Source organism: Ranitomeya imitator, chromosome 3 (assembly GCF_032444005.1).
Source record: "Ranitomeya imitator isolate aRanImi1 chromosome 3, aRanImi1.pri, whole genome shotgun sequence".
NCBI lineage: Eukaryota > Metazoa > Chordata > Amphibia > Anura > Dendrobatidae > Ranitomeya > Ranitomeya imitator.
In genome coordinates, this window is record NC_091284.1 from 275,718,253 (window position 1) to 275,733,602 (window position 15,350).

Here is a 15,350-nt window from a genome sequence, read left to right on the forward strand (position 1 = left end):
TTATGATTTTTTTTTTAACCTGACAGTTAATTATATATACACACACCGCCAAATTGTGACATTAAAAGTACAACTCTTTCTATTAAAAACAAGAACTAATTGTATGCTAGTGTAGCTACTTGGGATAATAGGCAAAGCCAGAGATCCTGACCCTGCAGTCTCTAGTGGTTCCTGCGTGAGCAGAGATAGCCCTAAGCACAGATTAGAACATGGTAACTTGAACCTAAACTACCTGAAAGGCCGTCAAGTTCTTCACGTACCTCCTAAAGAAGCGGAGGGCAAAGCAGAGTGTGAATTACCTACAGAAAGGAAAGTGTGCTGAAAAAAAGAAAATATCCCAAGTGAGTAAAATAATCCATGGAATGCAGAATAAAGTATGTACTGTTAGATAATATGCCTCCTATTTCCTAAAAACAAACAGAAAATAGATACAGAGCAAAGAACAGAAACAGCAAGTAGTTTAAACTACAGCAGAATGGCTGGACATCCAAAATGAGAATACCACCAGCAGAAAATGCCAACAGGAGGAAAGAATATAAAGCCACACCCAAAAGGTGATAGGGCAGGCAAATTAAAACACCTGTGTTATGCTAAGCAGACCGCAGCCAGTATAAACACCCGGAGAAAAGGTGCCTACTGTGGCTCGGTGGACAGTGACAAAATACAGGCTCAAGGGTTCGTATTCAGGAGCATGACAACTATAGATATACAAAAACTCATCTAGTCCCAAAATAAACTGGTCACTAAGGAGTTAAAAGTTTCAAATTGGGTTTGATTTGTCCAATTCATATGAATGTCTTTCATTGGCATGACACATACAGTAGTTATTACTTCTATTGTTCCATTTCTTCCTTTATATTTATTTTGGAATTTGATTTCTTTATTTCTTGCTTAGTTATATAATGAAGAGATTTTGGACTTGTTTGATATCTCTCGTGACCCAGATGCTCATCATCGAAAATCCAATATCCGTATCCATGAAGATGCCAGTGGTGGAATTTATGTCAGTGGAGCAAGCACTCGAAGTGTTAATTCTGAAGCTGAGGTAAGGCATGATTATATATATGTTTTCAAAAGATAGTTTTCTGTTTGTCCTTTTTCCTGTTTACTGTGTTAATCTGCAAACTGCTTCAGACAGTAACTTCTGCATTGGCCTGTGCTCCCCAAAATTATACCTGCCCCGGAAAGATGTCCACACACACATATATTCATGTAATTCAGACCTTCATAGTGGAATTAAATCAATCTGTAACAGTGCTTTTGGTACCATTTGTAAACCTAAAGAATCACCTGTGAGATAAATCTGCAATATCTCTTGTAGCCAAAGTCCCCAAAACAAGCACCACAGAGAAGGAAGAAAGGAGAGACAGGTTAGAAATGTCACCTTTGGGGGGGGCGTGGTTTGCAAGGGGAAGGGAGCAGTCCTATTTCACAGGAGCTTCTGCAATTCCCCTTAATAAAGTACTGAAAAGCTTGCAAACAGTTGAAATACTGGTCCCAAAAGCAGCCATAACATGCCAGGACCCACTTACAACAAGAAAACACTCGATCCTGTGGGAAAAAAAATCCTCTCTTGGGATAAAGAAACGCAAGGGAACACAGCGGAGGCCTACCAGCACTCAGACCCAAACAGACCAGGCCTGCAACTACAGCATCAAGTCTTCACCATACCCCAGAGAAACCAAGGCTTTCTAAAGTACAGCAGCCCCGCAGGGCCCTCGTCGAGAGGAAGCCTCCATTCACTGGAGCTCTTGCACCAGCTGGAAGCGATGAGGAGGGGAGTCGGAAAGACGCGGTGAACTTAGATGCCAGGAAGCAGCGTAGAAAAGCCGGAAGCGATTCAGCGGTATCGCCGCAACAAGCGCCCGACAGAATGTCTTCAGCCAAGCGGGACAAGGGAGCAAGATTGAGGCATGAGGTGCCAGTGTGTGCGCCGAGGCTGCAGGCGGCGGCCAGATCCCGGACACAAGATGTCGCAGCAACGGAGCAGTGAAGCACAATGCCGCAGTCGCGCCGGCCTGGGGTAACTCAACTTCACCAGACGGAGGGGGAAAACACCGAAGCACATCAGGGAGGCCGTGGCTTGGAGGAGAACGTCCTTATGCCGACAGAGGACAGGAGGAGATGAAGATCTGGGCAGGAGACGAGAGGGGCCCGTCGGTCACCGGCGCTGGTAAGCAGACTTCCACAGCTTCTTCCCACACCCCACATACAGCCAAGCTTTTGTCAGTCTAATACACGAGAACTAGGTGGCAACTCCTGTGTTAAAGAGAAGTCTTTTATCCCCAATATACTAACAAATGGCCATAACCCTGTTGACACAAGCCCTCCCTGCCATACCATCACAGACAAACAGACTGGGAGATTTAAAGGGACACTCTTAGACGAACTGCCAGAGCGTCCTAGAAATTTAATACAGTCCTGAATTTGAATCAGTGCTCTGTAAAGCTGTAGACACTTCCTTTAAAGGATTTGATGCTTCATTAAAGGCTCTTGGGAGGTGGAAGTGAAAGTGATGTCCTGACAGATCAATCAAGTAGCTCTACTGGCTCTTTGGAGAGTCTAGAGAGTATACATTCTGAGGAGTTTCTTCAGAATATAGACACATCTGACCACAGTATAAGTGACCTTTCTGACGATACTTCAATGAATGAGGTTTCACGTGAGAATTCTAAACCTGCTGAAAATCTTAATCATGAAAGATCCTCCCCTAATCTACTATTGATAGAAGAGATTCCTGCATCTGATGGCTATCTGACAGAGGGTTTCATGGTTCATTTGCTTAAACCCATTATCTACCAATGTCCTTTTTATGGGATGCCTAATCTTTAGCTTCTAGCAACTAAGATTTTATAATTTTTATAATTGGGTCCAATTTTTTGTGTTGTGTTTATAAAATGAATGTTTACAAAATAGGAAATCATGTCATTGCAATTTTTTATTGAATATTGGGATGCCCTCTTCTGAAAAATCCGTACATGAAAAAATTGAGCAAATTATGTTTCTGATTTATTAGGACCCAAATCATTAAAAATCTGTCATTAAAAAAAATGAAAATTGCTAGTTTGGCAAGTAATGGGTTAAAACCTTTTTAATTTCAATGAATCTTTGGGGAAAAGAGTCTAATGGAGATTGTGATAGCGATTTATTACAAGACCACAAAGGCCAACTGTCTGATTCTAAACAAATAATTCTAAAGCATCCAAAGCTTTAATTAAAAGACTCTTCAAAGATACACTAATCTCAGTGGCCAATGACACAGATTCAATTCCTTCTAGCGCTTCTGTTGGCTCTTTTCATGTTCCAGAAACAATGGATTCTCTTAACAAAAAAAACGAACCTAGCATTTCTCAATCCCAACTTTCACCCTCAGAATCATTGGATAAGATTCAAAAAGACATTGATTTCTTCAAAACCAGCTTGGCTAACTATGAGGACTTTAGAAGGAAAAACAACGTTAAGATCAGAGGAATCCCGGAGTAGATAAAGACCTTCCAATTGAAAAGCTACATTTCCTCAATGATCTCTCACTTGATTCCTAACACTAATGAAAGGTTTCTGATTGAAAAGGCCTTTAGAATATGTCTCTTTCGCAGGACTTATCAAGAGACATTATTGTTTCATTTTACCCCAACTCGATGAGAAATGCGCTTCTTGGTACGTCAAAAGAGCCAAAATTTCTTTAATCTCTGTACAACCATTTAATCTTCTTCAAGGACATGTCAAGAGACACTGTGCAAAAGAGGAAAGCATTACCATACGCGAACTTCTACGTACTGGGATACCCTATGTCTGGACTCAATGTTCAACGCTCCAGGTGAAATATCCGTCGAGATTAATCCATATTTCTTCTCCGGATGAGGGAATTGATTTCCTCGAATGTGCTGGAATTAAAAATTCCCCCTGGACATTCCTCTACACTGAAGTCGGACCTTTACCCCGACTGAAAGAACTGAACTAAAATGCTCTTAATTAATCTATGACTAGATACTTGAGTAATTGAAAGAAGTCTTTTCCACTTTTATAGTTTTTTTGAATGAACCGAACTTTCCCTCCACTTGGTCTTAGGTTCGCCCTAGGGCGTTGCCGGACGCGGCAGGCCTTTATATATTACATAACATAACATGTATAACCTTTATTTTCAAAGATTTCTAGGTTTTGTTCTTAAGCAACATTTGATCTTGTCAATTTTACTGACTGATCTGCTATATTGATTAGGTGTTGATATTCAGTTTATTAGTCTTTGTTATTTTCAATATAATACATGTTTTATAGTACAATAGATGTACTGATTTTCTATTTCTAGGCTTTAACATTGAACGACATTTGATTTGGACTGGACTTTTTATTGGCTGATGTTTACTTTTAGGTGCTGATATGAAGAGACAGTTTTTTTGTGTAAATTATGCAATAGTTTGTATATTTGCCTGTCTTTCCTTCCCTCGTTACTCATATTACATGGCGATTTCATTCCCTTCCCTCGACCCTGCTTTTCCTTACCCTTTATCCATACCCTTCATATAATTATAAAGCCAATAAAGAAATTAGAAAAAGAAATGTCACCTTTGTCCACTTTTGTCCATAATTTAGATCCTCATGTTGAGGCTGCTTTGCTAAGGGAACCACCACTTCTCCATCACTTGATATGGAAATCTGCACTCATAGCAAAGATCTGGTCTGCACAGATGATTTCAATAAAGCATAAATGTGTTTAGAATAAGGCTGGGGTCATGCCAGCGTATGTGCTCTCATCCAAGAGAATCCGGTCAATGATGCAAATCACACACTGATCAAGCTCTGGACAGAGTTTGATCACAGTGTGATCATAGTGTGATCCGATGGCCAGGAGATAAACATACTGTTCTCATACTGTTAAAAAGTCAGCATCTGTCCTTCAATCATAGACTAGATGTCTGTATTATAAGTCATTGTTTAAATACACAAAATGTTGTAAAAAACAAAGAAGCAGAGCTGTGGAGTCGGTGAGCCAAAACTCTGACTCCTCAATTTCCCTTACCTCAATTTTCCCTTCCATCTCTGACTCCACAGCACCGCCTCACTACTGAGCGTGTACATAAAGTGCAGCACAGATTCAACTCAACTAAAAGCCAAGATCCTTAGATCAGGAGCAGAACAGACATTTACAGGACATTTAATTACTTTCACAAATTCTGATGAAAACATTTACAGTACATTCTGCATTGTACTACTGTACCCAATTAAGTATATATTTTAGGAATCGGAGTTGGTTCATTTTGTACCAACTCCGACTTCACGACTCTGACTTCACAGCCCTGCAGAGAAGTGTGCAATGCCATACAATATATTACATGCCAATTAAAAACATAATTATTAATTAGGCTAAGCAATATCGACAATTTATAGATTGTATTAGCTATGTTGATTATTTTCTTTATCAGATGAGATGATAGACAGGGAGTAGATGCCTGGCTGAGCATGGGCTATTAGTGTTGTCAGCAGCAGAACAGTGTAGAAGATAGACAATGGACAACAGGCCAGGCAGATGGTACAGCCGATGTAATCATTGGCTTTAGCCATAGGTGAATGAAAGTCAACACTGATTCATGGATTAAACAGTGTTCTGCGAAATGATCTGAGCTTGGGCTATTTTTTTTTTTTTTTTTTTTAAACCTAACATTGCTTTTCTCTTCTCCACAACTTTATCTCAGACCTTTCTGGTGTGTTCCTTTCTTTTCATAATGTTGTTTGTTCCCTAATGTTCTCAAACAAACCTCTGAAGCCTTCACAGAACAGCTGTAGTTATACTAATAATAAATTACTTACGGGTGGATTCAATTTTGCAGGCAATTCAGGACTTTAAGGGGCATCAGTCTACAGGGGCCTAATTACAAATCCCAGAACAGAAGAAAATCCAGCTCAACGAACTTGTGAACAAACTTCTTTCTTTATTCTTTATACAAGTGCTCAGCAGAGGGTAAAACTGCATCAACGTTGTATGTTACATACAAATGCACATGACAGTTTTCAGATTTTCTATTTTTAAATTCATTAGAAAACCATGTATAATTTAAAAAAATCCCGATAAAATACGTTTGTGGGTCTCACGTGAAATAATGTGGAAAAGTTCACAAGGTGTGAATACTTTTTTAAGGCACTGTAATAGGGGGAATATAATTAGCTTTTGTAAATACATGAAAAAAAAATGCAAAGAATATTTTTAAAAGTTGTCTCATGTAAAATCACCACAAAATACAAAAGGGCATTCCCTTTGTCTGGAGAAAAAAAACTGTTCAATGCCCAGGGGAGACAGGCCTTCTTTACCATGAGAACTATTATTTTATGGAACAGCCAGATGTAAAAGCTGGTCACTGCGGGAACCATCAAAAAGGGCTTGGATATTTTTTCTCTTTTGAATAAAGTGACATACATACTTATGTAAATGTATAAAATTCTTGTTCTGAATGTTGATCAAATTTGATTAATACTCAGGATCAGAAGGGAAAAACTTCCTCTTCTGATTAATGCATTAATTATCGTTGTACTTTCATCTTATTCTCTTTATCCTTTCCCATTCCTCAGATAAGGTTGATGGACAAGTGTCTTTTTTTGACATTAATACTATTATTATTTTCATTGCAATTGTTATTTTCATGATTGATGTTTATGTATTTATTGATTTATTTTTTTCTATTTCAGCTTCTCCAACTTCTGAAGGAAGGTGCTCTGTCTCGTACCACTGCCAGCACTCAAATGAACTCTCAGAGCTCACGTTCTCATGCAATATTTACTGTTCACCTGCATCAAACACGGGTCTCAGATTCTTGTCCAGTGAGTAACTAAACATTTCTTAACTTTGCTTTCTGTAACAGACACCACTGTCTCATCTGTAAGCTATTTAACAAAAATAATGTAGTCTGGTAGATATTTTTGTTTAGTAGTCGTTAGTGTACAATGTCAACAAGTCTGCAGTATGGACCCATATTGCTGTATGTGTGTTGCCTTCATGATAGTACATTTGTAATATGGAAATGTTTCTCACATTGTATCTGTTAAGTTAATCCCATCTTAACATATTTTGTACTGGTATTTTACTGGAACTTCATATGCATTGGTACATCATGACGATGGTGCTGGCACAGGAGCTTTGCCTGCATAAGTGTTGCTGGGCGCTTTGATTAAAGGGAACCTGACACCTCGTTTTGCCTCTATAAGATGCGGTCAAGGCCTTTCGGGGCTTATCTACAGCATTCTATAAGGCCTGTTTCACACATCAGTGTCTCCGGTACGTGAGGTGACAGTTTCCTCACGTACCGGAGACACTGACACACGTAGACCCATTAAAATCAATGCATCTGTTCAGATGTCATTGATTTTTTGCGGACCGTGTCTCTGTGTGCCAAACACGGAGACATGTCAGTGTTCGTGGGAGCGCACGTATTACATGGACCGATTAAAGTCAATGGGTTCGTGTAAAACACGTACCGCACACGGACGTTGTCTGTGTGCAGTCCGTGTGCCGTGCAGGAGACAGCGCTACATTAAGCGCTGTCCCCCCCACTGGTGCTGAAGCTGCGATTTATATCTTCCCTGCAGCAGCGTTTGCTGCATAGAAGATATGAATAATAGTGTTTAAAATAAAGATCTATCTGTCCCCCGCCCTCCCACCCCCTGTGCGCCCCCCACCCCCTGTGCGCCCCCCCGCTGTTCTGAAAATACTCACCAGGCTCCCTCGTTGGCTGTCGCTGCTTCCTGTCCTGGCCGCATCTTCTCCTGTATGCGGTCACGTGGGGCCGCTCATTTACAGTAATGAATATGCGGCTCCACCTCCCATAGGGTTGGAGCCGCATATTCATTACTGTAATTGGCGGCCCCACGTGACCGCATATAGGAGAAGATGCGGCCAGAACAGGAAGATAGAACAGAAAGATAGATCTTTATTTTAAACATTATTATTCATATCTTCTATGCAGCAAACGCTGCTGCAGGGAATATATGAATCGGGGCTTCAGCACCAGATGCTGGTACCTGTGGTACCCAGCACGGTGCGTGTGGTATCCAGTGGGCACACAGGCGGCACACATGTGTCGCACGTGTGCCACACTGATGTGCCACAGAAACGTAGGGGCACACGGACACGGATAATTCCCGTACCGATTTTTTTCCGGTACCGAAATTATCTGGCCATGTGAAACCGGCCTAATGCTGTTTAGCCATGCTAAATCTGACAGCTGAGGGTTGCAGCCCACAGCTGTCAGTTTTGCCACGCTGGTTATCAAAAATAGAGGAGAACCCACACTGAATTTTTATTTATTTATAGCACATCAGCAATCACCTGCTCTCTCTGTCACAGCTGCGGCTCATAATGTCATCTGACAGCGTTGGAACCGCAACTCTCTGACCAGCAGTAATGATCTTATCGCTGATCAGAGGCAGTGTTTTCTGCCCTGTCATGCAGATGACAGAGTGGCAAACAATGGATGTTCGGGCCCCCATTCATCTGAATGGTGTCCTGGTTCGGATTCGGGTACTGTTTTGGTACTCGAACCAAACATTTTTTTTTTTAACTGATTGGCTGAACCCGACAAACCTGAACATCCAGGGGTTCGCCCATCACTACCTGTGACACCTGTCTGTAGCAGCTGTCTTGGGCATGTAAATATAACCCAGTTGTTGACTGGCACCACAGATATATTATACACTGGAGTATGAGAACAAATATATGTAATTGAATTTGTCAAAAGCCTTACGGTATGTGCACACCTTGTGGATTCTCTGCGGATCCGCAGCGTTTTTTGAGGTGCAGAAACACTGCAGATCCGCAATTGATTTACAGTACAATGTAAATCAATGAGAAAAAAAAAAGTTGTGCACACTTTGCGGAAGATCTGCTGCGGAAACGCTGCGGTTTAAAAGAAGTAGCATGTAATTTCTTTTTTGTGAATCTGCAGCGTTTTTGTACCCATTCCATTATAGAAAACCGCAGGAGAGGCAGAATCCGCACCAGAAATTCCTAAGCCTAATCCGCAATGTGTGCACATAGCCTGAGGCTATGTGCACAAGTTCAGGATTTCCCACGTTTTTTTCACGTTTTTTCGGCTGTTTTCCACGAAAAAACACTTAAAAAATGCATACATAAGCATCCTATCATTTTTAATGCATTCTGCAATTTTTGTGCACATGATGCGTTTTTTTCCGCGAAAAAAATGCATCGTGGTAAAAAACGCTGCATGTTCATTAATTTTGCGGATTTTTCGCGATTTTGCCGCTATTTAATGCATTGGGAAGCTCTGGAAAAATCGAAAAAAAAACGCATGCGGATTTCTTGCAGAAAATCTCCGGTTTTGTTAAGGAAATTTCTGCAAGAAATCCTGACGTGTGCACATACCTTACCTGGTAATTGTCACCAAATAATTGGATATTTTGATGTTTGTTTTTTTTTTACTTTAAACTTACCCACACACAGACTTCATGACTGTCCCATCATCTTGTACCAAACTCCTGTCTCTATAAGGTAAAATAAATAGTTTTTCAGCTGTGTAACTTTAGGTCACAAACAATTATATAGAAGCGGACTGAAAATAGTGTTCATCAGACCTTCCACGTCATCAATTGGGGCACGTTTTTTTTTTGTTGGTAAAAAGATGGTGGTCTAAGACTATTTATTAACTAATGGGACCTTAACAAAATCACTATAAAGAAATCACTATCCTCTGCCGCTTTTCCCTGATCTCTATAAGGCCGGTTTCACATGTCATTGGCTCCTCACGTACTGGAGCCACTGACACACATAGACACAGTGAAATCAATGCATCTGTGCAGATGTCATTGATTTTTTGCGGACCGTGTCTCCGTGTGCCAAACACGGAGACATGTCAGCGTTCGTGGGAGCGCACGGATTACACGGACCCATTAAAGTCAATGGGTCCGTGTAAAACACGTACCACACACGGACATTGTCCGTGTGCAGTCCGTGTGCCGTGCAGGAGACAGCGCTACTGTAAGCGCTGTCCCCCCCACTGGTGCTGAAGCCACGATTCATATCTTCCCTGCAACAGCGTTTGCTGTAGAGAAGATATGAATAATCGTGTTTAAAATAAAGATCCATGACCCCACCCCCCTCCCACCCCCTGTGCGCCCCCCCGCTGTTATTAAAATACTCACCCAGCTCCCTCGCTGGCTGGCGCTGCTTCCTGTCCTGGCCGCACCTTCTACTGTATGAGCGGTCACGTGGGGCCGCCCATTACAATCATGAATATGTGGCTCCACCTCCCATAGGGGTGGAGCCGCATATTCATTACAGTCAGAGTAACATGGTAAATACAGTGAACAGAAATATCAATTGTTGATGAAGGTAAGGGCAATGCATACAGGTGCCAACAGTAACTCAATGTATGTCTCAATGATACATATAAGTACATGAACATACACCATCAAAATAGCGACAAACCAAAGTATACCGTTACTTCACTGCACTGGTTCAACCTAACAGTGGACAAGCAGCCTATAAGTTGTCTATCCACAAAGTGCAGATATCAAACATAGCAGTCGCACCGGCCAAAAAACCACTCTGTGCAAGATAGCACAGTGACTAATACAGACTTATAACAGCATATGGTGCGGATAAAGGCTTGGGAGCAGGGGAGCCCGTGGAGATGCCTGACGCGTGTCGCCACCGCAAGGTGGCTTCGTCAGGGGCTGGAGAAGTAGTTAGCCAGGTATTCTCAAATACATCGTCAAATAATGAGTAATAAACAGCAGCTGCGGTAATTACCTCAGATTGTGAAGCTTGCTTGGGACATACTTCCAGGACGCCGAAAAGAAGACATACTGAGTGCACCTTCCGGTTTCAACCAAACTATTTTCTAAGTTCTGAATTGAGTCCACTGCGCATGATCAATGGCGTCAAACTAGTACTGCTGCGCAGTGAAGGAGAGCCATCCCCATGGTAACGTAAAGCGCCCACAAATGCAGGCCACTACGCATGATCATAGATATCACGCTGGTGCAGCTGCGCGGTAAATGCAAGCCATCACCATGGTGACGTGCACGCTCAAAAAGGCAAGCCACTGCGCATAATCTCAGGTGTCATGCTGCGCAGAGAAGGCAAGCCTTCACCTAAAGACCGTATACCGCCCACAATTACATTAGGTCTACGCAGTAAAGATCGATACAGACTAAAATGAGGCTGATATTATAAATATGTAAACGCGCATAATTATACAACGGTATAAATAGCTGGTGTTGACGAGCCAGTACCTACAAGGTCTATCCCCAATACAATTTGAGGGCCACTGCACATGATCAATAGCGTCATGCAGATACAGACGCACGGTGAGAGAAAGCTTTCACCATGGTAACCATGTGTAGCCATCTTAAGTCTGCACATCAGGGACCAACACACACTCAAGTACGGCTGGAACTATAAAATACATAGACGCACGCACTTCTATGGCAAAGTGCACAACTGATATGGAAGAAGCCTAGGAGATTTATGTCAAACGAAAAGGTTTTGATTTGCGCAGACATACAAAAGTCCATCCTGTGGGAGATTTAAATGTGCGATATTCTATAACAGTGTGCGTATTAGCATCCTGAAAGTATAGCTGCACAGTGAAGACAGGTCTATGTCATAGTGACATAAACCACTCATACCCATATTCCATCTGCACTCCGGAGTACGCTACACCCAAAAGTAGGCCTAATTTAACAGAAACACAAGACAAAAAAATAATAAATAAAGCTTAAAAGGCGGTGTATAAAACTCATATAGGAGAACCTATCGAGTTTATGCCAGACGGACGAAACTTAGTGAGGATGAACATGCGCACACTCTGTCAGCAATCCAACACAGAAAATTAAACAATAGTACAGATACCGCTGATAGGCCAAGGTTTTTAGAGGGTTATGTTTTAATAAGCAGAAACAATGCTAATAGATCTCTCCAATTGCCCACGGTCATGAGAGACTAAATTCTAGATATGACAAAAATTATTATATACCCATGAGAGATGGAAATAAAAAAAAAAAAAGCTTGCTACCCAGATCATAGCCGAAATTATAAGCCTCAAACTAGAACATTTGACATGCAACCATAGGAGAATTCAAGTCCTAAGTACAAAATTCAGATGGAACCCTTGAGGAGGTACTTATGTCAAACTACAAAGAATGGAAAAGTACCATCTTAAAATTATAAAGCCCTTGAGACAGGGGAACTGTCAGTTCCCTTGTCCCAAACAACTCCACGGGTGTGCTCTTAATCAAAAAGCACAAACAAAAGGGGCAGTGATACACATAACAATGGACCTAATATATTGCCATAATAAGTAGGCCCAGGGAAGAACACCGAACCCTTTAGATAGCATAGAAATAGTTAAGAGTCAACCCTAGCCTATACATTTTTTTATATATACGAAATAGACAAATTGGTGCTGGACATAAGACAAACACAAAGTTCCATAAATGATGTTCAAACAACTTAATCAAAAACTATAATTGATGAAGATGGTAGTAATTCAATGGGGTCTCGGCTTGAAGAACTGAAAATTTCCACACCGCCAAAGCCTTGGAGTTGAAATTTAAGTTTCAATCATCACAGTGGAAGAAGACGTCATAACAACAATCTGGAGATCTAAAATAATAAAAATAATTTTCTGGGTGAGAGATGGTATCAGAGACAGCTAATGTTAATTACACTTGCTTAAAGAAATCGGTAAAAAGTAAGTCCTCATTAAGTCCCCCAGGTGAGAGACTACGAAGGTTGAATATCCATTTTGATTCTCGTCTTAGCAGTTCAAGAGTTATATTACCACCTCTGATGTCTGTCTGTACAGCCTCCAAACCCAACACCCTAAGGTCAAGACTAGAGCCATTATGTACCTGTAGGAAATGAGATGCCACCGGGGTCAGTGTTTTGCCTTTTGCCAGATCAGTTTTGGCAGTGTTGATATTGGAGAGGTGTTGTTGTACTCTGCGTCTGAGTTCTCTGCCTGTCTGTCCCACGTAAGTTTTAGGACATTTGCAAACCAGGCCATAGATCAAGTTTTTTAACCTGCAGTTGAAAAACGTATTGGAGAATATTGGTGATGTTAGGGTAGGAAGAGAAATGCTCTGACTCCCAATGGTTAGGTGACAAATACTACACCCGCGACAAGCAAAAGTTCCCCTCAATCTCACACCCCTTTCCAACCTTTGAGTGGGTCTCTTAAAATGACTACGACAAAGTGAGTCTTTGAGTGATTGAGCTTTAATAGCTATCAAAGTGGGTTTAGGGGCTATATGGGGTGCCAATTTAGGCTCATTTGCCAAAATTCCCCAATTTCTGGATAGAATGCCCCAAAGTGCCTGATTGTTATATGTTGTTACCAGGCCTAATGGTCTGGAGGTGTCCCACATCTGTGGATTTAAGAGGGGTGCCCGTTCAGAATCCTTGGCTGAAATAAAGGCTCTTGTAATTACCTGTAATGACCGCTACGTCATTATCTCGCGAGACCGCAATGCACTCTTCAGACCGGAGCGAGGAGTCAGCGTCGGTAACCGCTTCGCTTGGATCCGGGGGCTCCGGAAGGTGAGTATATAACTATTTTTTATTTTAATTCTTTTTTTTTTAACAGGGATATGATGCCCACATTGCTATATACTACGTGGGCTGGGCAATATACTACATGGGCTGTGCTTTATACTACGTGGGCTGTGCAATATACTACGTGGCTGGGCAATATACTACGTGGCTGGGCAATATACTACGTGGTTGATCAATATACTACGTGACTGGGCAATATACTACGTGACTGGGCAATATACTATGTGGCTGGGCAATATACTACGTGACTGGGCAATATACTACGTGGCTGGGTAATATACTACGTGGCTGGGCAATATACTACGTCACTGGGCAATATACGACGTAGCTGGGCAATATAGTACGTGACTGAAGAAGAGGGGACGGGAAGAAAAACATTAGACTCGAACAAAGAAGACCCAGGAAAACATACTCAGAAGGGAGGTAAGAACATTTCTAAAACAATCCACAGCGAGGAGATTGGAACAAAACAAAATCCTCTAAACTGCATGCTCGCAAACGCCAGAAGCCTGAGAAACAAGATGGAAGAACTAGAATCAGAAATATCTACAGGTAACTTTGACATAGTGGGAATAACCGAGACATGGTTAAAAGAAAGCTATGACTGGGCAGTTAACTTACAGGATTACAGTCTGTTTAGAAAGGATCGTAAAAATCGGAGAGGAGGAGGGGTTTGTCTCTATGTAAAGTCTTGTCTAAAGTCCACTTTAAGGGAGGATATCAGTGAAGGGAATGAGGATGTCGAGTCCATATGGGTCGAAATTCATGGAGGGAAAAATGGTAACAAAATTTTCATTGGGGTCTGTTACAAACCCCCAAATATAACAGAAATCATGGAAAGTCTACTTCTAAAGCAGATAGATGAAGCTGCAACCCATAATGAGGTCCTGGTTATGGGGGACTTTAACTACCCGGATATTAACTGGGAAACAGAAACCTGTGAAACCCATAAAGGCAACAGGTTTCTGCTAATAACCAAGGAAAATTATCTTTCACAATTGGTGCAGAATCCAACCAGAGGAGCAGCACTTTTAGACCTAATACAATCTAATAGACCTGACAGAATACCAAATCTGCAGGTGGTCGGGCATCTAGGAAATAGCGACCACAATATTGTACAGTTTCACCTGTCTTTCACAAGGGGGACTTGTCAGGGAGTCACAAAAACACTGAACTTTAGGAAGGCAAAGTTTGACCAGCTTAGAGATGCCCTTAAATCGCTCCTGTCAAACCAATCTAATCAGTTTTTACGAAGAGGTAAGCTATAGGCTGGACCACGGTGAGTCATTGGACGTGGTATATATATCTCGATTTTTCCAAAGCGTTTGATACCATGCCGCACAAGAGGTTGGTACACAAAATGAGAATGCTTGGTCTGGGGGAAAATGTGTGTAAATGGGTTAGTAACTGGCTTAGTGATAGAAAGCAGAGGGTGGTTATAAATGGTATAGTCTCTAACTGGGTTGCTGTGACCAATGGGGTACCGCAGGGGTCGGTATTGGGACCTGTTCTCTTCAACATATTCATTAATGATCTGGTAGAAGGTTTACACAGTAAAATATCGATATTTGCAGATGATACAAAACTATGTAAAGCAGTTAATACAAGAGAAGATAGTATTCTGCTACAGATGGATCTGGATAAGTTGGAAACTTGGGCTAAAAGGTGGCAGATGAGGTTTAACAATGATAAATGTAAGGTTATACACATGGGAAAAAGGAATCAATATCACCATTACACACTGAACGGGAAACCACTGGGTAAATCTGACAGGGAGAAGGACTTGGGG

The 15,350-nt window shown here is 41.5% G+C and overlaps 1 protein-coding gene across 3 annotated transcripts in view; it reads left to right on the forward strand.

The window, feature by feature from the left end:
• Window positions 1-15,350, forward strand: part of KIF21B (kinesin family member 21B) — a 764,016-nt gene that overhangs the window by 128,018 nt on the left and 620,648 nt on the right. For all 3 annotated transcript variants that reach the window (XM_069756481.1, XM_069756482.1, XM_069756483.1), the window contains exons 4-5: window positions 896-1,045; window positions 6,679-6,810. In XM_069756481.1, coding sequence (XP_069612582.1) covers window positions 896-1,045; window positions 6,679-6,810 — 282 coding nt within the window. The remainder of the gene's footprint in view (window positions 1-895; window positions 1,046-6,678; window positions 6,811-15,350) is intronic.